The sequence below is a fragment of the Poecilia reticulata genome, chromosome 8 (assembly GCF_904066995.2).
Source record: "Poecilia reticulata chromosome 8, P_reticulata-male-v2, whole genome shotgun sequence".
Lineage (NCBI taxonomy): Eukaryota > Metazoa > Chordata > Actinopteri > Cyprinodontiformes > Poeciliidae > Poecilia > Poecilia reticulata.
In genome coordinates, this window is record NC_088837.1 from 24,533,475 (window position 1) to 24,558,148 (window position 24,674).

Sequence of the window (24,674 nt, forward strand, 5' to 3'; positions counted from 1 at the left end):
GGACACAACAGAAGGAGGTTCAAACTTTTCTGGCACAATGTTTTCACTAGCTGCGTTTCTGTTGGAAATCCGCACAAAACATTTCAGACTAAGAAACGCAATTAAAATCCCACATGAAGTTTATTCAAATCATAAGTCATAAAAAAAACATGCAACACCTAGGCCTGTCACGATAACAAATTTTGCTGGACGATTAATTGTCTAAAAAATTATTGCGATAAATGATAATATTGTTTCAAGACCTTTTGACACTGATTTAATAAAAATGACTAATAATACATGCGATTTCCTGATAGATACATCTTATTTTCAAAAGAACACGTAACACTGGAACTGATAAACTAAATAAAACAACCAAGAACAAAAATAAAATGGATTCTCAGTCTCCATTAACAAAAACGTACTTGAAAAAAGCTAAATAACATAAAGCCAAAGCGGAAATAAATACTGCATTCAACCAAAAGAGTGCAGATTATAAAGTCTGTGTACTATATCGCCCTTCAGTAATCACTAGATTTAAATAGAGAAGATGGGCATATCCGACTACCTAATGCAACAGTTCATACTACACCATTTTTTGCCCCTATTTTCCCCTTATGATAATCTTAGATCGTTGGCCGATCTAACCGATCATCCTGCAGTGAGTGGTGAGTTACGGTAGATTGTCGTGGCCTCTCCGATCTAAATCAGGGGTTTTCCCCGACTGGGAGCTTAACGCTGAATGTGACAGGTAGCCAATCAGAAAGCGGGGATTCTCCTCCGTGCTTTCAGAGGGGAAATTACGGAGGGGAATCCCAAACAACGCAACCCGATGTCCAGCGGACATGGGGATGATATGTGGAAACATTAATGTTTATTCAACGTTTTGTGCAAAGAATATAGAAATGACAAGGGGAGGAGATGGAGCCAAATTGCTACCGCAGTTGATGAACCTGGTAAGTTTTCAGCTGTTCTTCGTTAACGTGACATAAATGGGTTATAATGATTTTCATTCAGTCAGGACTTTACGCTGACTCTAGCCACATGCATCACAGGTAGATTCTAGTAAAGCATTGATTAATGCCTGGTTTTAAAATTAGTTAACTGGACTTGTAGCCATTATTTTGTGCCCATGTGGCTGGACACCACACGGCACGACGAACCCGATCGAACCGTTATACCTGGGATTTCTGTCGGCTAATGTGTCTCTCAGGGTTTGAAAATGGGCCGACAACTCGTGTCATGTGCGCTGGACATGACATGCTAAGGAAATGAGGAAGGGAGGGTCAGTGGAGAGCATCGGAGCTGAGCCTTTTTTCATTCAGTGTCATCAACAGAAAGAAAAAAGGCCGGAAGAGACGATAATTCAAAAGAAGTTGATATCGTCTGATTAATTTATTTATCGTTTATCGCGACAGGCCTAGAACACCATCATTGTTGTGATATCAGAATCGTGAGTTTTAGGCATCGTTACATCAGCAGAGCTCCGTAAAGCTTGACTTGAGGAAGTTTAGCAATTTAATTCAAGTGTGTAAAACAAGGGAGACATCTAAAAGGACCCTGGCCCTGGAGGACTAAAGTTTGAGTCCATTCTCCTAATTTAATTTTTAACACCAGACTGTATTTTTACTGCAGCTTCCCCTTTCTGATGCTTCCTCAGCTGGACTTCAGTTCTGATGCTAAGAAGCAGAAATACGATCAGATAATGATTATGTCACGATGATGACCATTTCTGATCTTAGTAAATATCCATGTTCAGCAGAAAAGCTGCAGAATCACTGCTGGCTGTTGGGTAAGATCCTGTCAGGACAGACGCTGTGCAGGAGATAAGGTTCGTCTTCAGCTCTCACGGATGATGCAGACATTGTGCTTCCCTTTTTTGTTCAGAGCAGTTTCAAGGATCAGAACTACTTAATCATGTTCATGCAGACTGTGACTTCTCCTTTCTCTTGCTGAAGCTAAACCACAGAAGTAACCCAGCATCAACTAGCTACAGTTTTCTGCTTTAACCTCAAACCAAACAAGTGTCTGAGATATTCCAGAGAGAATCGGAGACTAATGCCAACATCTGCAGCAAAATGGATCCGTTTCCAGTCCACTGGGTGGGAAGAGCTCTGTAGCTGCATTTCCATTACAAATGTGTGAAAATGTTTATTTATATTCTGTTTACATTAAATAAGAAATCAAATTAAAATTACGTGAATAAGCTTAGCAGATTATGTCACTTGTAACGAGACATTTCCCCATATTTTTAGTGAAACAATCTGCTAATGGAATCAAAGAAAGCCAAAGAATTATTTCTTAATTCTTATATAAGCTCTTATATCTTGCTGAAAAGTTACTTGCAAGTTAGTTTCAAGTGAACTAAGATATTTACCAAAATTGCTTGGTGAGATTTTATGTTTTTGCATTGATGTGGGAATTGTGGGAAAACCTGCAGCATGATGGAACATCATGGTTGGAGAAACATTTGACCCAATCAGGGGAAGTAAAGAATCAACCATCACGTCTGCTCACGATCACTCCTGTGATGAAATGCTGAATCAGGAGTATAAAACTCCAGCCATGGGTTTGAGGAGGATCAGATCAGCGGCTGTAGTTGTCCACTTCAGTCCTGATTGATTCCAGAGACTTCAGACTGGTCAGAACTTCAGACTGGTCAGAAACCAGACGGTTTGGTTTGAGAACAAACAGGAACTCTTGAACTCTCCATCAACTTGACTCAAACCGGTAACAGTGTTGACCAGAGTCCTAAAATGCTTCCAGACGCAAAGAAGAAGATGCTGATTCTCTGAAAATAATTTATTTTCTTCTAACATTCCAGGTGTCATCAGGATGACTTCCTCTACCTGTTCGTTCCTCTTCCTCAGCTTCATGTTTTCCTCCTTTGGACTCGTTGATCCCACCGCCCTTAAAGTCCGGATCACCAACCACGCCCTGAACATGTGTAAGGTTCCTGTTGAGCTTGAGTTGGAACATGGGAACGGAGCTGTAATTTCTGGTTGTTGAGTTCCTGTGATGTGATGAAGCTGTTTTGTTTTTCCACAGTGAGAGACGAAGCTCTTGCCATGTTTCAGGAGCAAGTGGAAGGAAAAGTGTTTGAAGGTTTCCAGTTTTTGAACTGTAAATTCAGCAAGTAAGAGGCTTTCTTGACCGGACACCCACTGACACAAAGTCTGACTGTATTACACCAACTTAAGTGGTGCCATTTGTAAAGTTGTACTTGTAAACTGGCTCCTATCTAACTTGTAGGTTTGGTAGATAAATATTATTTTGCATGCTAAACAATCAACTATCAAATGCAAGTTTCTTTTCTTCTCTTCTGTTCAGTGTGAAGTTAACTGGGGTCAATGTCAATGAAGCTCATCTTTCGTTCTTGGAGAACTATGGCTTTAAGTTCGTGATTCAAAACTTTGGCTTTACCTTGAACTTTGACGTCAACGTTAATCTTTGTTTCTTGTAAGTACCCAATCCTACCTACTCCAATTTCAGGGGAACATTAGACTGAGGGTCCAAACTGGTGGGGAATTCAGTAACATCAGTAAATCAGCAGTACTAATGATGACTTTAGACAGGAAGAGTTTTAATTCTTCAGTTCACTCAGCAGGGTTTACTCTAAAACCTCACTGTCACAGTTCATCCATGTCTAAAAGTTATTCGCTTTAAGCAACGACAGCCAAAGCAAACCTTATTTGATTTTAGAAAGTTTTTATTGTATTTCTGATCATCATGACTTAAGTGATCCATTTCTGGTTCTGCAGTCAACCAGGGACGTCCCGAGAATTCATCTTTACAGGTGCAGCCGTCAACATGGAGGCTGGTCTGGCCAGAAATAAAAAGGGAGGGCTGGCAGCTGACATGAGGGCCTGCCAGGCTTCAGCCAACCAAATTAGATTTGTTGGAGCAGCTCAATTCGGGTAACTGAGATCTGGACTATCTGAAGTGGATTTTGGGTCTGTGAAGGTTCTGAAAACTCTATTTTGTTTCCAGGAATCTTCAGAAGAGAGCTGAAGAAAACATTGCGGCCTATTTAATCTCCAATAAGGTTCTTTTCCTTCTTCCTCTTCTATCTGAACCCGAATCTTGATGAATGACTGCTAGTGAATCAGCCAGTGTTTATCCAGCAGTATGAAGGCTAACAGGACTCTCTCTGCTTACAGATCTGCCCCATTTTCAAGAACTATCTTCTGGATTTGGTGAACAGTATTCCAATGGTTGCATCGCTTCCCCTAGACTTGGGCATCAACTTTGACTATACCCTAACCAGAGACATCCAAGTGACAGCTACAAGCCTGGACATGACTTTCAAAGTGAGGAAAGACTTACTTTGTTGCTTTTTAAATTTGGGTTAAGATTTTAAACTTACAATCTGCTTGAAATGCAAAAACGTGTACATTTTGTCTTATATTTAAGATTCAGTCAGGCGTGTGTAATTAAGGAATGGACAATATGAACACAGATTACCTGGTAATGAGTCTTAACATAAAAAACATGTTTCCCTTTATTCTGTCCCTAAAAAAGATTTTATTTCTTTCTCAGCTGGTTAAGTTGTAGAGACTCAAACAGAAAGTCACTGACTTCTTCTGGTACTGGGTAGGATCCTTTGTAGTGATCCAAATATAGGTGATCATCATTGCATCCAAATAACTTTTCTGCCCGCATGCTGTGCTGTAGTTCATACCTCTCGAAGGAAACGGGTCATGCAAGAAAAGGCAGCGATGAAGTACCTTATCTTTGTGCTACTAAAGGGTCTGTTGTCAAGCCGCTAAGAGAGTTAATGTGTAAAAATCAGAAGGGTGGTCAGAGTCAGATGAGGGCTAGGAAGGAGAATCCATTGCACTGGATCAAGAAACTCAAAAAAGGGTAAGGATGAACTGCTGCATCTTCTGGTCAGAGCTTGTGACACATAAACATCTCTGACAAACAGAGCAGTGAGAGAAGGTTAGCAGACAGATGGCGGCTGCCACTAACATAAGACAGTTTCTTGGTGGGCATCATGTTAGGCATTTTTGCCGCCTTGAAAGTGAGCAGGGATCGTGATGTCAAATTCCTGATGAAGCCAACTGAGGTCATCTCCTGGCAGAAGAGTTTATTGCGTCTCGTCCAGCTCCTTCCGCACTCCCAGTTTTACCTTTAAATCAACCAGGTGCCACTCAGGGCCTTGCTGAACTCCTCGTTCAGAGAGTCTTGCCGAGTTCTAATCACTGTGCCCTGATTTCAAAACTTTGCCCGTAGTGATGCTTGTAATCCCAGTCTCCAGTGTGAATTCATCCTCCAGAAAAACATCAAAACCCTGAGACATTTGATCATGCACATGCAGGTGTGCAAGTCAAGTCCAAATGAACCAGGGAAAAGCTGCAAGACTTCAGGTCACAGGTCAAAATGATGCAACTTATGATGTACCTGCCCTCTCACCCAATGAACCAATCAGCGTCTGACTTCAAATCAGCCTCTGCTGGTTGGTCTGAATGGAACCACAGCTCTTGGGGTTTCAGACAGTGGAACCCCAATACCTACAGTCCAATACTGGACTGTAGGTATCCAATACTGGACTGTAGGTATCCAATACTGTCCAATACTGGACTGTAGGTATCATAGGTGGTCTCGTGTCCATAGACTCTGGATAACCTGTCAGAACTGATGCAAGCTGACATGCTTTTTCCTGCTAGTTTTATGATTACAGATCCAGTGTGTTTATCCACCAGGGCCTGGCGTACAGGCAGCCACAGCCCCCTCCTGTGGTGCAAAAAGTCGTGGAGCCAGTTTTCACGGAGAACGACCTGATGGCTTATGTGGGCATCTCTGAATTTTTTTTCAACTCTGCTGCCAGATGCCTCTACGAAGCAGGATTCCTAACTGATAGGGTAGGTAAAGACTTTGTTATGCTGGCATGTCCAGTCTTCAGTAAAGAAAACTCTCTAACACTCATTGATGATGTAGCTTTCTTATTTGAGGCTTCAGAATCCTCTTTCTTTTACGGCAGATAAACTCAAGGGCCATGGAGGCCGCTTCAAGAGTCAAGCAGTTCTTCACAGTAAGTGGAATAAGAGTTATATGAAAACATACTCCACTGATGTTCTGAAACAGGGGGATCATTGTTGAGCTTCTGAAGTCAAAATTGAATAATGACATGGTATTTCAACAGCAACCGTGGAACCTGGACCAACCTCTTAAAAGTCAGGTGGGGCTCACCGAAGCGCCAACCATCAGCATCACCCAGCGTGACGGTTTCATTTTCAACATGAGAATCAGAGTCAAGGTCACTGCCCGTGAAGCTAGAACGCCCGACGTCTTCTCCGTGTCCGCGGTAACCCAAACAGACCCACAGAGGAGATTCAGGTGGACCAATGGCGTTTTCTTCTCATTCATCTCCATTTCTGCTGCAGGTTTGCCCTGTTAGCATGATGGTTACTATCGAGAGGAATCGTCTCACTTTGCCTTCGAAAGACATCAAGTATGGAAACATGAAAACTCCTCCGAACTTTCAGATATGGAGTCTTTAATTCCTTTAAAGCTGTTTTTATTTTTTATTTGTCAGTTGTCGAATTGAAACCAGCAATACATTTAAGAAAGTTATGGTAAGAACATTTCTTCATCTGTCAGCTGCCATGCCCAGACCTTTCAACAGTCTTTGCTGAGTAATGATTTTTTTTTTTTTTGTACGTTTGTGTTGCTGCTGAGCAGGTAGTTCCTCTGAACAAGCTGATTAACAACGAAGCCACAAAGTTCCTGTCAGGTGAGATGATGGAGAGGAAAAGAACTGACTGACAGTAGAGAGCCTCAGGAGGTCGGCGCAAAAACAGTCTTCAAACTTAGAAAGACTGAGTTCAATCATCCAGGAAGTGGTTACGTCACATCTTCATCCAAAGTGACACACCAGACAGGGCCGGTCTTTCCTGGAACCCTTTAAACTGGCCAGGGTCAACATCTCTCCAGACTTTCTAAAGGTCTGCCAAGGCATTTCTTTGCAATTTCATTAATTTCCATTCCTTTTCAGTTTGGTCCATGGATTTAAGTCACTTAACATTGACCTATGACTGATTCCACCAGTCGTAGTAAAGTTGTGAACTTCTCTACGAAGTTGTTCACAACTTCGTAGAGTTGTGAACTCTACAAAGTTCACAACTTCGTAGAGTTGTGAACAACTCTACGAAGTTGTTCACAACTCTACGAAGTTGTTCTCTATGAACAAGTCGTTCGTAGAGAACGACTTGTAATCTACCAACCCTGACTTAGTCTTTTAGGTTGTTTGTCACTAAAAGGTTGTCACAAAGACTCTGAGAAATCCCAAAGAAAACACTTTGACAGACAGAAAACAGGATTTTAGCTCCAACTCTTCCCAATGAGCCGTTAGCTGGCAGTCGTCAGCATGTTGCATAAAACATACGGTGCTACCTGCAGTAATGTTGTTCCGTAAGTGGATGCTGTTATTGAGACTGAGACTAAAAGAAACTCAAAGACCTTCAGAAAACCAAGACAAAACTTTTAGTGATTTGTTGACCTTCTGAGGTCAACTTCTCAGAGTCAGACTGATGACGCACAATCCAAAAACATTGTAGCATTTGCACTACTTTTCAGCAAGATGGAGCTTGTTTTAAGTAAATAATTCCTTAATATTTTAAGAAAAAATTCTAATTCCATTGGATGATTATTTCACTTACAAGACATTTTTCCCATGTTGTAAGTGAAATAATCTGCCAATGGAACTCATTCTTTTTCTTCCATATTAATAAGTTAATAACTTAGAACAAGCTCCTGTATCTTCCTGAAAAACTGCATAAGTTAGTTCTGTCTTCTATCAAGTGTACTGAGGCATTTCCAAAAGAAACTAGACCAAACATACTTGGTAAGATTTTGTGTTTTTGCAGTGTAGATCAATGTAGATCACCAACAGCCAAATTCATCAAAAAAGATCTAAAATGTGGTCAGAATAGTTGGAACCCGACTGTTAATGACAAAAGGTGACATGAACATGAATTGTGTGTCTGCAGGTTGGTTTGGTGAAGGAGTTGAGATGCCTATTCCTCCAGAAATTAACTTCATCCAGGGAAACATCCGATATGAAGATGTGAGTCTTTCTGGAACGCTACTCTGTTTTTATTTGATATCAATCTGAAATATGTGGATTAGCTGCATCAAAAACAGAGACAATTCAGATTTATTTAATATTTTTAATAAATCTGAGTCAGAATAACACATTTTTAAACAGCTAGTTTATGATCAAACATGTTTTGATATCACTGGTTCCACAGGGGAATTATTTTACTTACAACATAGAAAAAAGTGTCTTGTAAGTGAAATAATCTTCCAGTGGAACAAACTTTTGCATCAGTATTTATGAATTATTACTTAAAACAAGCTGCTGAAAAATAACTTATAAGTTAGCTTAGTATGGCAAAACATTTGAACTAGAAACTAGACCAAACCACTTGGTAAGATTGTGTTTTTTTGCAGTGTAGCTAACCTCCAAGTCATGTTTTTGCTGACAAATTGTCTAAATTGGTTAAGATTCTGTTTTTGTTTCCATGTGAATTCTGAAATTTTACAATAAATTTGTTTTATTCGACAATATTTTATCTAAAGCTGTCTCACTGCTGGCTTTAGTGTTATTCCATGTGTTGTTAGATATTTGCATTAGAAACTAACCCAGAAATATTTTGGGTTAGTTTTTACAGTGTACCGTTCTCACATAAACAGAGTATCTTAAACTCAACAGACCATCTTTCACATAAAAAACTCATTTAAATGAGTTGGTCAAACCTGGATTATATCATGATGAACTGATTACTGATTCAATAAAACAAAAGTTTGTCATTTCTGAAACCTTTATTTTAAAAACAAAAAATGTTACTTTTCAACTTCCCTAAAATGACCAACATTTGGTCTTTTGATCTGGATTTCTTAATGATTGAAACACCAGACCTGACCACATGTTTCACACTGATCTGAAACTATAAATGTTCCTGTAAATGTCCAACCTTTACTCATCTTTTCACGAGTTCCCGCCCGTTATTAATGGTTAAGCAGATCACCGTTCTAACCACTTCCTGCCTGTTGCTTCCTGCCTGCAGGGCTACGTAGTGGTGGGAGGAAACCTGCGCCCCACTCCAGCTGGGAGGCAGAGAGTGGGAGAAATGGTGATAGGTGATGGGAGATAAACGGCTCAGACCAGAACCTTCCTGTGCAGAACCACAGCTTTGTTCAGAAATAAAAAACTTCAGCATCTCAGAGTCTGTTTTCTGTCTGACACACCTGAGCAGAACCAGCCAATCAGGAAGGCAGGAGGCAGGTTAGCCTGCAGCCGACCTCAGATCAGTCCAAACTGTAATCCTGAGAGAGTCTAAGACACGGTCAGATCCCAGTCTTCATCATCAGCCTCCTCTTCATCAGACGGGGAAAACTCATTCACCTGAAACACACACAGTCAATATGTAGAAAGGAAAACACACACCTGGAATCACACTGAACCCCCCCCACAAACTTTTATCAAAATATTTCTGTCCAGTCTCTAGCGCAAATATCTTGGTACATTAGAAATAAAACAAAACTAACATACAATAAACTTTTTAGCTAAAGTAATTTTTTAAGTCAATAATTCTTTAATATTGATACAAAATATACAAAGGTATTTGCACTAGAAATTAGGCAAAAATACTTTGCAATTTTACAGAATAATAGTCAACAGACTAATTAATTCTCATAAGGTCCTAAGAGCTAAAAGAAAAGTAACAGATACAACACCCAGATGTTGTTTTATTTCCTCAGTACACTTGAAATAAGACAAAACAAACATATAAGTAACTTTTTAGCAAAATATATAAACTTGTTTTAAGTCAACAAATTATTAAAATTGTTATAAAAGCATAAGGAAAAGGATTTCTATTGGCTGAATATTTCAAATTACATATTTAAGTTAGCGGTTCCCAACGTGGGCGGTACCGCCCCCCAGGGGGCGTTCAGAGGACGGCAGGGGGCGCTGGCGGACATTTTTACAAAAGGGGGGCGCTGGGATTCCTTTGGGGGGCGTTTGGTCAAAGGTAAACTTTACACCTTAAATCCACAACAATGCCAGTTTAGACTTTGAGCAACTTGGTAAAACTGTATTGTGTAACATTAAATCATGCTTGGCTGCAACTGTATCGATGGCAGCTCTTCTTCTTCTATTCAGTGTCTGTTAGCTTCTTGGCGCAGCTCCTGCTACTGGTAGCTAAAATCAGGATACCCTCACTGTGTATCCCTCTGAAAAATGAACCAATTTAAATAAAGAAATAAAGAAATCTCTCCATGGATGATACCACGATAGAGAGCGTTCATTTTATAGCGTTAACACCGGAGCTGTAAGTGGTCCGGTATGAAACGGGGGTGATAGAACAACACAGCACTTTTAAATTTCAATAATCAGAATGCAGAAATTGTTTCCATTGTTTTAAAAGGTTTATGTCAATCTGCCTTTTCCCCATCGATGCGCTTCCCGACCGCCCTGCACCTTAGGGGCTTAAAAAAAAAAAAGACGCGCACATTGCGCAAAACTCTGAAACAGGAGAAGCGGGACATAAAACGGAGCGACGAACTAGATGTGAATTATGGCATAAAAACAGAGAATCCGAGCTGAACAGAGAAAAAAATCAACATATGATGTGAAACACATGACGATTAGGCGGCGCAGCAGGTAATGAGTGAAGATTATTCGTCTTATAATGGATAAATGATCAAATAAATCTAGCAACAGGAAAGAAACTAAAGTGGACACAGCAATAAACCAAGAGAGGATAATACTAATCAAAGAAAACTAAATGGAAATGAATGAAGAACAAAATGCAAGAATAAACTAAGAAACTAAAGTAAATACAGAGGAATAAATTGGTATGGCAAGACCTTTAGAGCAATAATTAATACAGAGGACTGTATGGCAAGAATAAACAGACACTATTTCCAGATCAAAGGTAAAATAATATTGTTGAAGTGTCATGGGTTTGTTGACAGGTGAGCTTACCTCCAGGACGTCTTCAGTCTCATCAGCTTCAAACTGATCTGAGGTCTGTTTCAGCTCCACCATCACTTTACCATTCCCTGCAGCAGCAGATCTGGGATCAGCTCACACAGCTTACAGTAGTTTTACTGTAACATGAGTTTAGTCTACCTAGAAGTATGAGCAGCACGGAGGAGAAGGCCTGGACCAGGGCCTTCTCTCTGACCGACCGCTGCAGCTTGCAGCGCCTCTGCAGGAGGACGTCTGGACCTGGACACAGAGACGACAGGGACAGCAGCCACTGACTCAAAGTTCTGCTCAGACATCAGAGCCAGGGGCGGTGCCAGCCTGGTTGGGGCCCCGGGCCAACGTAATCCACCATGACATGATTTAGATTATCATTTACCACATTCCATATTTATTTTAATATTCTATTTGAAGAAAATGTTTTTAGATTATAAACAAACATCGAGACACAGATTTCACTCCACAACTGTCAATTAACATCCAATTTGTTTTATAGAATTACACTTAAATACAAATTAATTTGCACAAATTTCATAAAAAGTCCTACGCTTTGAGAAATAATTACTTTTGTGATGACGTGCCAATAAGGAATGGTAATCCACCTCTTTTGGTTTTGCCACCTCTCTTACATCTCTGTCTAGCTGTACGGTTGGAAAGATGTTGGAGTAGGGGATATGGTTGAACTTCCTCTTTCTCAGTTCCTCTGGGTTCAGGCAGGTAATCCAACATGCCGTTTTCTCACCTGTACAGGTGAAGGTCTCCTCCACCACTGCGGTTCCTCTGGTCGTCACGCCGTAACGCGGGAAGCTAAGCTTCATTATACAGCCGAACCTCATCCTCTGTCTGGCTCCACCCACATCCTCTTCTTCATCCTCACCTTCTTCTTCACTGGTGAGCTCCTTCAGCTGTTGAGGACACACATACAGGACGTGACCTGCTTGCTCTTACTCACCTGGATTATCAGGTGAGGTGTGCGTTTCTCACTGTGATGATGTCAGAGGTCCAGCCATTGAAGCCCAGGTAGTGATTGACCAGTTCCAGGCAGCGGGCGTGGCTCAGAGGAGCGTTCCTGCCAGACAGGAAGTGGGGAGTCTGCTTGGAACTCAGCTTCACCTGTAGGAGCAAACATAGGTGAGACAATCAGAAGTAACAAACACGTAAATGCATAATCCAAAGGAGGAAGGGGTCACCTTGAGGGCGGAGCTGTGAAGCAGAGGGCGTCCATGTGTGAGTCTCTGGGCGTTGGCGGCGTGAGCAGTAGAGTAGAACTTGATGATGGCGTAGAAACCAGGTGGGTGGAGCGGAGCGTTGGGACACAACTTCAACAGGTAGAGCGGTCCAAATGAGGAGAAGACGTGATAGAGCTGCTCCTGAAACGACAAACAGCAGATCAGTGCTAATACAGCAAGAGGACTGGATCTGATTGGCTGCTCTAACACAAAGCCCCGCCTACTGGAAGCTGCTTCCAGAAAACGTCTTTTAGACGTCTGTGACAGAAGCACTGAGAAGATGGAAAATATTTGAATAAAATAAACAGAATACTTACAACATTGAATAAATAAAATATGTGGAAGCTATTTAAAAGTAAGAAAAAAACGTATAAACTGAAAATATATAATCCTGATTACGAATTTATGAAGAAAATATTAATGCAAAGAAAATAAAAAGGAAACTAGAGCTTAGAAAATATTTTATATTGTCCATAGGAAAAAAAAAAAACTAAGAGAAAAAAAATTAATAAATAAATTAAACCATTTAGAAGTTAACTTTACTTTAACCTAAAAACATATTACTCAGCGATAACGGCTCAGTGATAATTCTGGATTCTGTTGTAACATCATCCCGTTTCTGATCGTGGTTCTTAGTTCGGACTTACATAAATCTGGTCCTGGGTCAGAACCAGAGGGATGTCCCAAACGAATACGGTTTTGTTGTTGTCCATGGGAACCTTGAACTCCAGGATGTCCACCTCCATCTGAGGAAAAAATAAATAAAAATCCCACCAAACTCCGTTTAAACTTCAACCGTTTTTAATTCGTTTCCGTTTCAACTGAAATCTGGATTCTCCAAGACGCCATTGGAAGCAAGGTTCTGTTTGAGAATAACTACCAAACACTTCGGCATCAAGCTTAACTGCTCACACATACAAATTGAAGAAAAATAAAAGAAAGTCAAACTTCTGCCCAAATATTTTCCTCACGGTTTGGTTCAAAATGGCGGGTTTCTCAGTTGAATCCGGTGGGCGGGGTCTTGTCGTCATAAATAACCAATCAGACTACAGATCTGACTGTGACGCAGCAGTACGGCCTAGTAACTTCATGGCACGTACACAATCATTACTTTTCACTGGATCGCTCTGTCTCTCTCTCTCTGTCTCTCTCTCTCTGTCTCTCTCTGTATATATAAATATATACTATATGTACTTGTATATATATTATATATATATATTGTTATTGTTATTATATTAAAAGCAAATAATCGCATTTTAAACCAGAAATTACATATAGACAAAATAAGTACTTCACAATAAAAGCATTACCAATGTATTGGCATGCACACAGTTGTTTGTTTAGATAGATAGATAGATAGATAGATAGATAGATAGATAGATAGATAGATAGATAGATAGATAGATAGATAGATAGATAGATAGATAGATAGATAGATAGATAGATAGATAGATAGATAGATAGATAGATAGATAGATAGATAGATAGATAGATAGATAGATAGATAGATAGGTGAATTGCTGAGTCTGTAATTAATTAAAAGTAAATAATGGCATTTTAGTTGAAAACTATACATCTACAAAATCAGCAACATTTTCCATTCTAGCCCCCTTTTTGCTTCAAAATTATTGAATAAACAGATGAATGAGCTCAACAATAAATATATTTATTATTTTTAATGGATTATTCAACCATTCATTTATTGGTACAAATAGCTACTCTAACCATTCAGGTTTCAAGTTTTTTAGGAACTCCTGATCATTCATGTAACTTCTTTGACAAAACACTTGGTGCGTTTTTAACTTTAACATTTCTTTTGTCCCTGAGTTCTCATAGGTTAATAATCCTCTCCTCAGCATCCCCTCCACTTGCAGTATCTGTAAAATGGAGCTACTGGCCATCAACTCACCATGAATCAGATCATGCATGCTGATGTATACAACCTTTTATTTACTGTAATTTTAACTGGAAACAATACATTCTTTATTGAAAAGGGCACAAAAACTTTGCTGTACTGATGATGTTGACTTACCCTGATTGCCCAGTAGGTGGCAGAGTTTGGAGTAAGTCATTAAAACATGAGCTGTAGGCTGTTCAGATTGTTCTCTCGAGGAAACGACAAGCTGCAAAATCATGATGCTGACGGCTGCTAAACTCAGATTTATCCAGAAACTTTCTGCATCAGCTGATCCAAACTTCACCTCAGTCTTCCTGTTGCAGCTGAAGTGGAAACTAGCCATGAGGAGGACTTTCCTCGTCACATTTCTCTACAACTGCAGCTTCCTGCCGTCTCTCTGTTCTGTCTAAATGTGCGTCGGGACTCCACTTCCTGTTGTTTGTTGACTCGTCTTCTCTGTAAACCTAAACTGAAGCGCCTGAGGGCTGAACCGCAGTTTTATTCTGATTCACAGACATGCAGAGTGAAAACCTGCATGTTTGTGGCCTAACTATCTGCGGACAGCCGTGTCCGCAGAGCCTGAGAGGAAACATTTACGCAGAGATGATTTAGTTCAACGTTTCCAGCCCGTTTCTGTGTTTCACTGATGCAAACTCACCAAACACGTCAGCAAGACAGAAACAAGCAGCACGACTGCAGCATGTAGTGGGAAACACTGAAAAGTTTTTTTTTTTTAAACATATTGCTCATTTAATACCCCCATCCTGATGTTTCGGGATGACATGTCTAAATGTCAAGAGTTTTAAAAAATCACATCAGCAATAAATGACTGCAGAAATCACTTTTTTACTTTGTAGGACACAGAATCAAACTTTAAACCTAAGAAAAAAAATTTTTTTTACAACTCGTTAATCAAGTTCTGATAGTTTCTTGAATAAACGTTCAATCATTTGTAAACGTCCAGTTTTTTTCCAGAGTTTCTTAAATATTTAATTTAAAAATGAATCATTTTATTTGTTTATCCTTAATATTCCCGTTTTCAATCAATCAATCATTTTTATTGATACAGAACACTGTTCAAGGTGCTTTACATAATAGAAACACAAAATTACAAAGTTATAAGAAAAACATCATACAGTCAATAATTGAACAAACATTAATTTTGATGAATGACATCACCAAAATCATACACAACAAATATGTTTCATTTATTGTCAAAAGCAACTCTAAACAGATGAGATTTTAGTCTTGATTTTCATTTTTTATTTCATATTTTATCTTATTAGTGTTTGTTAAGCTGGATGTGCAGATTGATTTGATGACTCTGGTTCAGCAATAAGTTATTTAAAACAAATAAACAGTTCAGAAAAATAAGTTTCTGTGTTCCTTTCTGTTTTAAAACTCAACACCAGCCCTATTTATTCTTTATAATGTGTTTCTTAATGATGTTTAATAACTTCAAATATGACTTGGGAACTACTGGAAACTGTGCGTTTTATGCTGACTCATGGTTTCCAAACTGAAAGTTCAAAAATTAGTTGTAGCGTCCATAAAGTTGAAATTAGAGAAAGGAAAATTAACATCCATTTTAATGACAGTCCGTTGTAGATGCCAACAGAAACGAACTTCTGACGGTTTGATTCTCATAAAAAAAACGTCTCACATCCGAAACCCTTTAATAAATGTGTCCTGTGGTGTTTGGATCAATAAAATGCATTAATGTTGCTAATATTAGCTGTAAATATCACAGTTTTATTGACTTAAGGCTGTCAGATTTGAAACAGGTTCTACACAACTCCAAGATCCAGTGAAAACTGATATAATTTTTTGAATATGAGTTTCTATGCAGATGATAGTGAGACTTATTCAGCAGAATCCAGCTGGTGAAATGTTGGATATCTGCCTCAAAAACAATTGTAACGTAAGAAAGTATGGTGTGAGGAATGTTTTTGATCAGGAAAGAACTTTATAACATGATATAAAAAATAAAAAGTTAATTTTACACAATAAATCACAATAAAAAACTGTTTTCCTCCTGCATATTTTTAGATGATAGGATGCTTTTTCTGTTCATAAAATGTTTTATTTCTTGTAATTTTATTGCTTAATTGTAAATGATTCTAATTTAGTGGATTTTTAGGTTAGTTTTAACAACTGCTAAAGGGATTACAGATGGAAATTAGCATATTTTAGCTAATGAAAACATCTGAAAAAGATAATTTCACAGAAGAAAACTACGTTAACTTGTGTTGTTTTTATTTTGTGGTATTTACATTATTTATCCTCTGAAAAAACAGTTTATTACTAAACATTTATTTAAAAAAGAACATTTCTTGGCAGAAAGTGTATGTGAAATGAGTTTGAAACTTGCATTGATTGAAAGTAAGAATAAGTTTAATGAATCTGGTTTTATTTGAGTGTAACTGTCTTTTCTGTTTAACTCGAAGTCGTCACAGGAACATCTGATTCGACGTTATTAGGTGTATTTTGTTTCTGATATGCGTTGCGTTTTGTTAAGTCAGCAGCGCTGGGGAAGCCTCTCTACCTGCCTGCGGTTTGAGTGGGGGCCGGGTGTCTGTGGTTCAGAGGGAGAGAGGGGACATGAAAGGGAAATTTCCAGATTTCTACGAATTTTACTGCTAGTTTCCTTTTCTGCCACTCCAGCCTGGAGCTTTATTTAAGCCACAAGATGACAGCGACGATCATCAGAACCACGACAGCAAGCTGCCAGAGACGGAACCACATCTTTTAGGACCAGAACCTTCAGAGCCCGTCCATTCTCCAGAGCCAGTAAGTTCTTTTTATGCATTTTAAAATGAACTTTTCATACAAATAAACATCACATACAGTTTTATTTTAGGGTTTTTATTATCTTTCCTCATTTTTCATCTCATTAAAATGAGGAAAGAACAATAAATTATTGCAATAAATGACTCTGATTCCAATCATGTTAACCTTAACTTTATTTATTATTCAACATTTTATCCCAAATGGTGACAGAAATTCTTTAATTCTGCATCATTGAGCTACTTGATACACAAAGAATTGAATACAATTTTATTTCGTATAACTTATTTATTAATTCAAAACAGCTAAAAGTAGATATAGTTTTTCTTGTAATTTTTTGTCATTGTTTTAAAATGACTATTTGCTTGTCAAGTCCTTATAAGCTCGATTTCCTTTCGAAATTTTCTCCACGCTTTCTAAAATCTTGGCAGCTTCGTCGCTCAGATTGGATCCCGTCTTTTACTCATCTGCAGTTTTTAACATTACAGTACCAAAACTTTAGTTTTAATAAAACTTATTTTTAGAAAATGTGGAGCTGTTTCGAACTTTTGGTTCATTTTATTGCAGGTCTGTTTGCTGGTTTGGGCCCAGTTCAATCAGAAATCATCTGCAGACCCGTTACAGAAGGACCAGGTCCAGTTAGGTGAATTTCTAATTTCATGCAGTCAGATTCAGCTGATCTTGAAATGCTAATCAGTACGAACAGCTCAGCAGGCTGCAGTGAAGTTTCACTATGATGTAACCAATCTCAGAGAACAAACAAGCTCAGAAAAATACTGATGAACTCCCAGTTTACCTCCCAGTTCACGGAGTGGAAAGCGGATGATGAACTGGTGACCGGAGCGTGAGTGGATCGGTTTCCACTCTGCGGAGGAAGAACGTTCCTCCACCAGTCGAGGCTCAGCAGCAGGAGCCTCTGATTTAGGTTTCATTTCAGCGCGACCCGATCAGTTTGGGAATCAGTGATGATCTCAGTGACTCACTCGCACCTTCTCGCTTTCAGGCCTTCTTTATTAGTTTCCACTTGGGCCTCGCCAGCTGATGGCGGCGGCTCTGAAACCCGCCGCGCGGTCATGACAAATGTTTCCAACTCGTCGCCGGCGCTTTCTGCCTGCCATTGCCGTGGAAATGCGATCATGGCAAGAGTCGCATTTTTACGCCCTACGGCAGCAGAGCGGCGTCGGCGTCATGCCCTTCGCAGGTCACATAGGTCAGGCTCTGTGATGTCACTTCCTGGAGAAGCCGCGATCCTCGTGTTGATGCGTGCAAATTTGTAGATGTTACTGACTTTTGTTTTTATAAACAGAAAAACTCAGAAACAATTCTCCTTTACTTTTTTCAGTTATGACAAATTAAAAAAAACTTGAAATGACCTTGAAATTCATTTTTTCCATTCAACTCTGAACATTTTAATTTGAACATTTTTAATTTTATTCACATATATCGTCACCTTCCTAAAATAATGGCCTAAATAATTTTTAGTTAAAAGCAATTATTTTATTTTTTTTGCTTAACTCATCATTTTGCATAAAAAAAGGTGATTTTTTTGGGTCAAAATCACCTTTGGTGAAAAATTACAAAAAATAAATTTGTCAAAAATTCTGACACAACCTTTTATGTAGTCATTTATTTATTTATTTATTTCTAGATTAATTTTGTATTATACCATTGCTTTTAATGAATTGTCTATTAATGCAAAATCTATTTGTTTAAAAGATCCTCAGGCTTGTAGTACATTAATCAAACTGAAGTATTTTCAGTTATTCCAGGTTAAATATAGAGTGAGATAAAAAACATTTCCGCATCAAATAAAAACAAGCTGTAAATAAAGTCTTCCTTGTCAACGAAAAACCTCGTCTGGACCCTGAGGCGACCTGACTCATCTGGTCCCGGTCCAGGTTTCTGCCGCTGCCGTTCTGACTCACTCAGGTCTGATTGGTCCTGACATCCTGACAATTAGCTACTTTTCTCTCTTCCAGATTACCTGAACTCACCTGAGGCTCACACAGAACACTCCTCAGAGCCGACCGGGACCAGAACCAGAACCATGTCGCCCACCTCAGTGCTCCTCTTCCTCCTACAGCTGTGCTGCCTCCAGATGATGCTGGTCTCCATGCCAACCTGTAAGCTGCCGGGGAAGATGGTCAGGCATACCCACGACCTGCTTGAAGACATGGTAGGTTCATAAGCGCCAACACAGGGTTCTGGTTCTGGGTTCAGATCAACAGAACTTCATTTTAAATTAGAGGACAGATTAAACATCTTCTCTCATATCCATAGGTTAAAAAAGGGGCATGTCTCTTTAAATTCTGCAGGGATGCTCTGTTAAAATTTTTTATCTAGTTTCTAGCGCAAATATTACTAGAAGTAACTTTTCAACCTGATAGTGGAGGAAATAATTCCTTAAGATCGATTTTAAAAATACTATTTCCACTGGCAGATTATTTCTCTCGTGACAAAACTTCTATCCCATGTTATAAGAGAAATGATCTGCAAGTGGAACTATTACTTTTCTATCAATATTAAGGAATTATTAACTCAAATATTTTGCTGAAAAGTTAATTGTAAGTTAGCTCTGTTTCATTTCAAGTGGGCAAAAATAACTTGGTAAGGTTTTGTGTTTTTGCAGGGAAGAAAGTGCTAAAACTTTTCCCACTGAACCAGGATGATCCGGATGAAAGAAATCAGAACTTTTCTGTTGATAAAAACATTTTATTATTATTACTAAATCCTTCTTTCTATCCTCTAGGGGCCGCGGCTACCGACACAGTGTCACCAGCTGAGCAGTGACATCCACTTGCCAGACTCTGTACTTTCTGACGCCTCAACCAAACACAGCAAAGTAAAGTTATGACCTCACGCAGCCGTCCAGCCAATCACAGAGCTGGGTGGTATGATCGTTAACCGTGATTGGTTCTCTGCAGTGCCGCTGGTCTTCGCTGGTGGTGTACGAGTGTCTGCGAGAAGCGAATCTTATTTTCATGGAGTATGATCTACCGGAAGAGGAGGGCGGACTCACATGGTCCGAGCAGAAACTGGAAAACTACCAGAACCTGCAGTACCGTCTGGTGGAGGAACATCAGTGTGTAAGTATCAGAACCAGTACAGACTGGACCCAAGCAAACCAGACCTGGGATTCAGTTTCACCCATAAGTAACTGGGGTTTCTATCTGCAGCTGAACACCACGGAGGCTTCGGCGGTTTTGTCGCCATTTTTCCGAAACGTCACAGCTGTTGTTGAGCAGCAGGTAAGCAAACGTCTAGTTTCTAGAGTTCATCACGGGTCAGGTGATTATTTAGAGCCAAACTTTAACTGAGGTAGGATTCAGAAAAGATAGAACTAAAGTAGCTGGTTCTGAATTATTCTGGAATTAGCATTAGCATTAGCATTAACCCAATTGGCAATAGGGAAGATGCAAAGGACCCAAAAAATTATACTCAAGTGAAAGTAGCAACACTTCAACATATTTTTACACAAGTAAAAGTAAAAAAGAGCCTTTCAAGAAATTACTCTAGATTTAAAAAGTCTACACAAGTCCTGAGTAACTGATCAAATTCTGAACCTTTTAATCATTTAATATTTTAAAATTACTTAATCAGACTGAACAAAATGTAAAGTTAACTGGAAATTTTTCTATTTTAAGGATGAAAATGAAAATAATTAATATAAGTAATAAATGATAAAATAATGCAAAAGAAAATGTTTTCAAATCAGTTTCTTTGAATAAAAAAACAACTTAGGAAAACTAAAACAGCAGGTGTGTGTCTGGTGAATTTTGGTTAAAAAACATGTTTGCTTTTCAATTTTACTCAAGTAAGAGTAGAAACTTCAAAATAAACGTACTAAAGTAAAATGTACAGAGTAGTAAAAATACTCCTAAAAGGGATTTTTTTCAAAAAGGTTAAAAAGTAAATGTAATTTAGTAAATGTAACTAATTAGTAGCCAGCTGTGGGCAGATGGTACTGAACCTGATGGTTCTGGAACAGGACTCTGGTTGGTTTGGGTTATTTTTCTGGAACTGTTGAGCTAAAAGGTTTCTGCGTCTCCTGCAGGATGGTTCTGCTTGCGGTTGGGAGATTCTGAGGAGCGATCTGCTTCAGGTTCTGAAGTTGGCGCTGCACAAACACCACGGCTGCTTCAACTGGACCAGAGCCCACTAGAGACCTGCAGTCCAACCTTCTTCACTGATTTCTGTTTACACATTTTTCTAATAATTTATGTCACATTATTTAAGTTAATTTATTTATTTATTGTTTTCAAAAAAGCTATTTTTTACATCATTGTGCCAAAAAGTTATTTGTACGTTTTATATTGTTCAGTTGTTTAATAAAGCATCAAAAAAGAAAAAAAAATCGGTTTGTTTTGTTTTACTGTAAAAACCACAGTTTAAAAAAAAATCAGGCCTGACACGGCATTTAAACTGCAGATTAATTAATAATGTGATGAATTTTTAATTAAAGCTGCAGTATGTACACTGTTAAACAAAAAACATCTCTAATATGATAAAATACCAGCAGCTGTAGTTGTCAGAATTTTAACGTATATGGTAAAATTTTATATGGTATTTTTTCTTACAGTATAACTTTGATTAAAAAAACATTTTTTACATATTTGTTGAAACTATCGCCATGTCATGACAGTTTGGTATGAGACGGATGATCTGTGAAAATATCGATCTCTGCTATCTCCCAGTGCTAATTATAAGCAACCAATCAGCCAGGAGGCGGGTTTTAGCGCTGTCAATCACCCTCCGTGTGGTGGTGCCAATCGGCAAACAGAAGGAAAAGTTGTGAACGATGCTCTCGGTTTTTAAATTTGTAATCTTCTTATAGTTTTAGTAATGGGAGCAGAAGAAATAAATAAACCCGTTCAGTCCGTTGGCCACGCCTCCAAATGTTGACTTACCATTAACAGCTGCCTTGTTTGGGTTGGTAAACGAGCTCATACCCTCTGGAGGAGAGGAGACCTGTTGAACTTGAATGAAAGTGGGCCAAGCACTAAGCTTTGAGAAACCCCATATGTGATCTTTGGTCACACTTTTGATTTTCAAATGCCACAAACAAGTCCCTATCTGCCTGATAAGATTCAGTTTAAGTCAACAGCAGAAATTCCCACCAATATTTCCAACCTATTAGTCAGAATGTTCTGACCAACGGCGCTCAGATCCAGCAGTACCGTCTCTGTTTAACCCGTCTGAACCGTGGAGGTAATGTGGCTCACTGGGAAACACTGAGGTTTATTAACATCACTGCCACATCATTGAAGCACAGACGTATTTTCATTAAAGATCACGGAGCGAGAATGTGGTCAACCACTAACCGACCAGAACCCAGATATGACGTGTTTCTGACTGTCGTCCTAGATAAATTTCTTGGGCACTATGAAAATGTTGCCACACCTAGAGGAGAAATCACATAATAGATGTGCTGATCAGGTTTTTTCCTGCCGATACCGGTATCGGGGCCGATACCGATACCATGGGCCGGTCACCGGCCCATGGTACCATGAGGGCCGATCACCGATACCGATCACATAATTATTATTTTTTTATCATAAACACTACCGGTTACATTATATAGAAAAAGGAACCATGAATTCACCTTAATTTAGACAAAAACTTGTTTTTAATAACTTTTTCCAAGAAAAAAACAAAACAGGCATTGTGCAAATTGTACTATCGGTAATACTATCTTTAACAGACTGATAACATATGGAGGCTCTGAAGAGGCTAAATAATGCAAAGAGCCAAAATAAAACCTCTCAACATTGCCAAAAAATTCAAGTATAAAACTTAACATTCAAAGGCAAATACAGGATCCATTACAATAAACAATCCAGAGTTACTGAATGAAAACTTCCTGTTAGCATGGCGGCTAGCTGATTACTGCTAGTTCTGAGTGGCTGTTTCTGACTGAGTGGAGTAATTATGCAGAGCAGGGAGGAGATCGATTATTTTTTCAGAGATTATCTGTCTCATGTTAGGACAGCGAAAGTTTTAATATGTATGTAAAATGTATTTTTTTAGGTTAGATGCTGCAGCTTTAAGCAGAGGTTCGGTGTGAGAGTCACTACCAGGTGGAGCAGAAGCGGCGCTCCGTCTGTGAAATATTACTACCTGTAGCGTAGCAGCGGTTCAACAGCGAGAGCAGAACCAGCGTCTTACATCGCAGCTCCAAGACTTAAATCATTTTGCGGGTTATTTGTTTAGCTTTCTGACCGTCATGCTAATCCGGGTGAGTGTTTGTAGCTGTGCTGCTTTACCTGCTATCTGATCCTCCATATGTCATTTTTACTGCAGTGAGCCTCGATGTAGCCAAACTCCCTCAAGTATGGCTTTTATGTCGTATTAGCTTCGTTGTGTTGATGCATTTTGATGTGCTTCAATTTTCTGCCGCAACACGCAAACGTCCCCATTCACTCAGTGCGTTATAGTTCCACATCGCTTAGGATTTGTTGCTGCGCGTTTGCGCAGTGTGAAGGAAAGAGGAGACCAGCTGCACAGGCAGGCTGCGAAATGAGATGCAGGTGATCGGTTTGTGTGATCGGCAACAAGAGACCGTGGAAATCACGGTCTCTTGTTGCGATACAAAGAGATCACGGAAATCGGCCGATTATGATCGGTGGCCGATCGATCGGCACACCTCTAATAATGATTAATCATTTTATATAAATATAAACAAACCCTAATCCAGGTTCACTGAAGCTACATTCAGTGAGAATAAAGAGTTAACATTAATGTTTGACAGATGATGATGATAATGTGTCCACGGTGCGTTTATCATTGACGTGTTAATGCAGGTGATTGGGTAATCAGAAATTTTTCATCTTTCTGACTCAGATTCAATCTTCCTAGGATTTTCCATCCAGTTATGATGCAAATGTTTTAAAATCTCACAAAAAAACAAAACGAGACAGAGGCATGAAACTTGCCTTTGGTAAGGCAAAAACCCACCAGTGGATCAGCGTCATACCCAGAGTCTGTTGTCTGGAATCTGCAAGACTCTGAGTGAGAGAGAATGCGCTCATTCCGATGTGCCGTCAGCCCCTGGACAGCAAGATGCATTTAGGTCAGATGGGATTGTTTATTGTTAATGGGAAAGTTTGCTACTCTGCAAATGTGTTTCCACTCTTTTTTGGCAAAATCCAAAAACCACCTCAAGCAAACGTAAAAACTCTTTTCAACATTTTTTAACGTGATACTTTAAAATGCATGTAAAAAAAGCAACAACTTGTGAATACAGGCTCTGACATGTTCCAGAAACTTTAACTTTACCATCAACAACCAGTCTTTAGCCTGGTAAAAAACCAACTCCTTGTTCTACGCTTCACTTCGTGTCTCAGTTATTGAGAAATGAACTCTGTTAAAGTTAAAAGTTTTACCCGTTTGGTAAGGTAAGGCAAGGCAAGGCAATTTTATTTATATAGCATATTTTTAGCAAGACAATTCAAAGTGCTTTACATGATTTGGAAGGAAATACAAGAAAATAACAAACCAAAGGAAAGAGCAAAAGAAGAAAGTAAAAAACTACATATTAGTTCCCCATGTTTAACAATAAGTGGTCCATAATTTATAAAGTAATGCGCCAGTTTGACGCTATGAAGCTTACCAGAAATTGCCTGCGTTGTAAACAACCGCCCCGCATTGTGAAGAGAGAAGTGCGAAGCCAAACAAGATGGCTGTTGATGCTAATTCAGTGTTTGGAATTGTGACCAACATGGACTTAACGGTTTTGTTCACTTGTCTTTGCTGAAAACAGTGCAGAAAACATAATCATTCACAACTT

General features: G+C 39.1%; 3 protein-coding genes across 4 annotated transcripts; 2 read left to right on the forward strand and 1 right to left on the reverse strand.

The window, feature by feature from the left end:
• The first annotated feature begins 2,396 nt into the window (after nucleotides 1–2,396).
• Nucleotides 2,397–9,190, forward strand: LOC103469024 (phospholipid transfer protein-like). The gene is made up of 15 exons (XM_008416485.3): nucleotides 2,397–2,709; nucleotides 2,804–2,926; nucleotides 3,028–3,115; nucleotides 3,310–3,438; nucleotides 3,741–3,896; nucleotides 3,970–4,024; nucleotides 4,140–4,289; nucleotides 5,685–5,843; nucleotides 5,963–6,013; nucleotides 6,125–6,286; nucleotides 6,366–6,433; nucleotides 6,518–6,557; nucleotides 6,664–6,715; nucleotides 7,971–8,047; nucleotides 9,051–9,190. Exons 2-15 carry the CDS (start codon nucleotides 2,815–2,817, stop codon nucleotides 9,135–9,137), a joined length of 1,386 nt encoding a protein of 461 aa, XP_008414707.1. The 5' UTR covers nucleotides 2,397–2,709; nucleotides 2,804–2,814; the 3' UTR covers nucleotides 9,138–9,190.
• rdm1 (RAD52 motif containing 1) lies at nucleotides 8,787–14,528 on the reverse strand. Of its 2 annotated transcripts, none has more exons than XM_008416484.2 (8): nucleotides 14,237–14,528; nucleotides 12,852–12,950; nucleotides 12,166–12,345; nucleotides 11,960–12,088; nucleotides 11,718–11,880; nucleotides 11,120–11,218; nucleotides 10,973–11,049; nucleotides 8,787–9,388 (listed from the first exon to the last, which is right to left on the reverse strand). In XM_008416484.2, exons 2-8 carry the CDS (start codon nucleotides 12,948–12,950, stop codon nucleotides 9,320–9,322), a joined length of 816 nt encoding a protein of 271 aa, XP_008414706.2. In that variant the 5' UTR covers nucleotides 14,237–14,528; the 3' UTR covers nucleotides 8,787–9,319. The 2 variants fall into 2 exon arrangements, with proteins under 2 accessions (XP_008414706.2, XP_008414705.2); XM_008416483.2 differs by lacking the exon at nucleotides 14,237–14,528 and adding an exon at nucleotides 13,176–13,347.
• A 1,966-nt stretch (nucleotides 14,529–16,494) lies between these two features.
• Nucleotides 16,495–21,230, forward strand: LOC145552691 (uncharacterized). Its single transcript, XM_081610473.1, has 6 exons — nucleotides 16,495–16,891; nucleotides 18,868–19,064; nucleotides 19,638–19,730; nucleotides 19,813–19,974; nucleotides 20,065–20,136; nucleotides 20,943–21,230. The coding sequence occupies exons 2-6, from the start codon at nucleotides 18,936–18,938 to the stop codon at nucleotides 21,048–21,050; spliced, it is 564 nt and encodes a 187-aa protein (XP_081466599.1). The 5' UTR covers nucleotides 16,495–16,891; nucleotides 18,868–18,935; the 3' UTR covers nucleotides 21,051–21,230.
• The last annotated feature ends 3,444 nt before the right edge of the window (nucleotides 21,231–24,674 follow it).

Excerpts from the sequence above, each read along its gene's own strand:
- LOC103469024 (XM_008416485.3), top strand. The coding sequence starts at position 2,815 with ATGACTTCCTCTACCTGTTCGTTCCTCTTCCTCAGCTTCATGTTTTCC. Across the intron at positions 2,927-3,027 it reads CAACCACGCCCTGAACATGT|TGAGAGACGAAGCTCTTGCC; the intron begins GTAAGGTTCCTG and ends GTTTTTCCACAG. Across the intron at positions 6,558-6,663 it reads ATACATTTAAGAAAGTTATG|GTAGTTCCTCTGAACAAGCT; the intron begins GTAAGAACATTT and ends GCTGCTGAGCAG.
- rdm1 (XM_008416483.2), bottom strand. The coding sequence starts at position 13,235 with ATGACGACAAGACCCCGCCCACCGGATTCAACTGAGAAACCCGCCATT. Across the intron at positions 12,951-13,175 it reads CCGCCATTTTGAACCAAACC|ATGGAGGTGGACATCCTGGA; the intron begins GTGAGGAAAATA and ends TTTTTTCCTCAG. Across the intron at positions 11,881-11,959 it reads GGACCTCTGACATCATCACA|CTGAAGGAGCTCACCAGTGA; the intron begins GTGAGAAACGCA and ends TGTCCTCAACAG.
- LOC145552691 (XM_081610473.1), top strand. The coding sequence starts at position 18,936 with ATGTCGCCCACCTCAGTGCTCCTCTTCCTCCTACAGCTGTGCTGCCTC. Across the intron at positions 19,065-19,637 it reads ACGACCTGCTTGAAGACATG|GGGCCGCGGCTACCGACACA; the intron begins GTAGGTTCATAA and ends TCTATCCTCTAG. Across the intron at positions 20,137-20,942 it reads CAGCTGTTGTTGAGCAGCAG|GATGGTTCTGCTTGCGGTTG; the intron begins GTAAGCAAACGT and ends CGTCTCCTGCAG.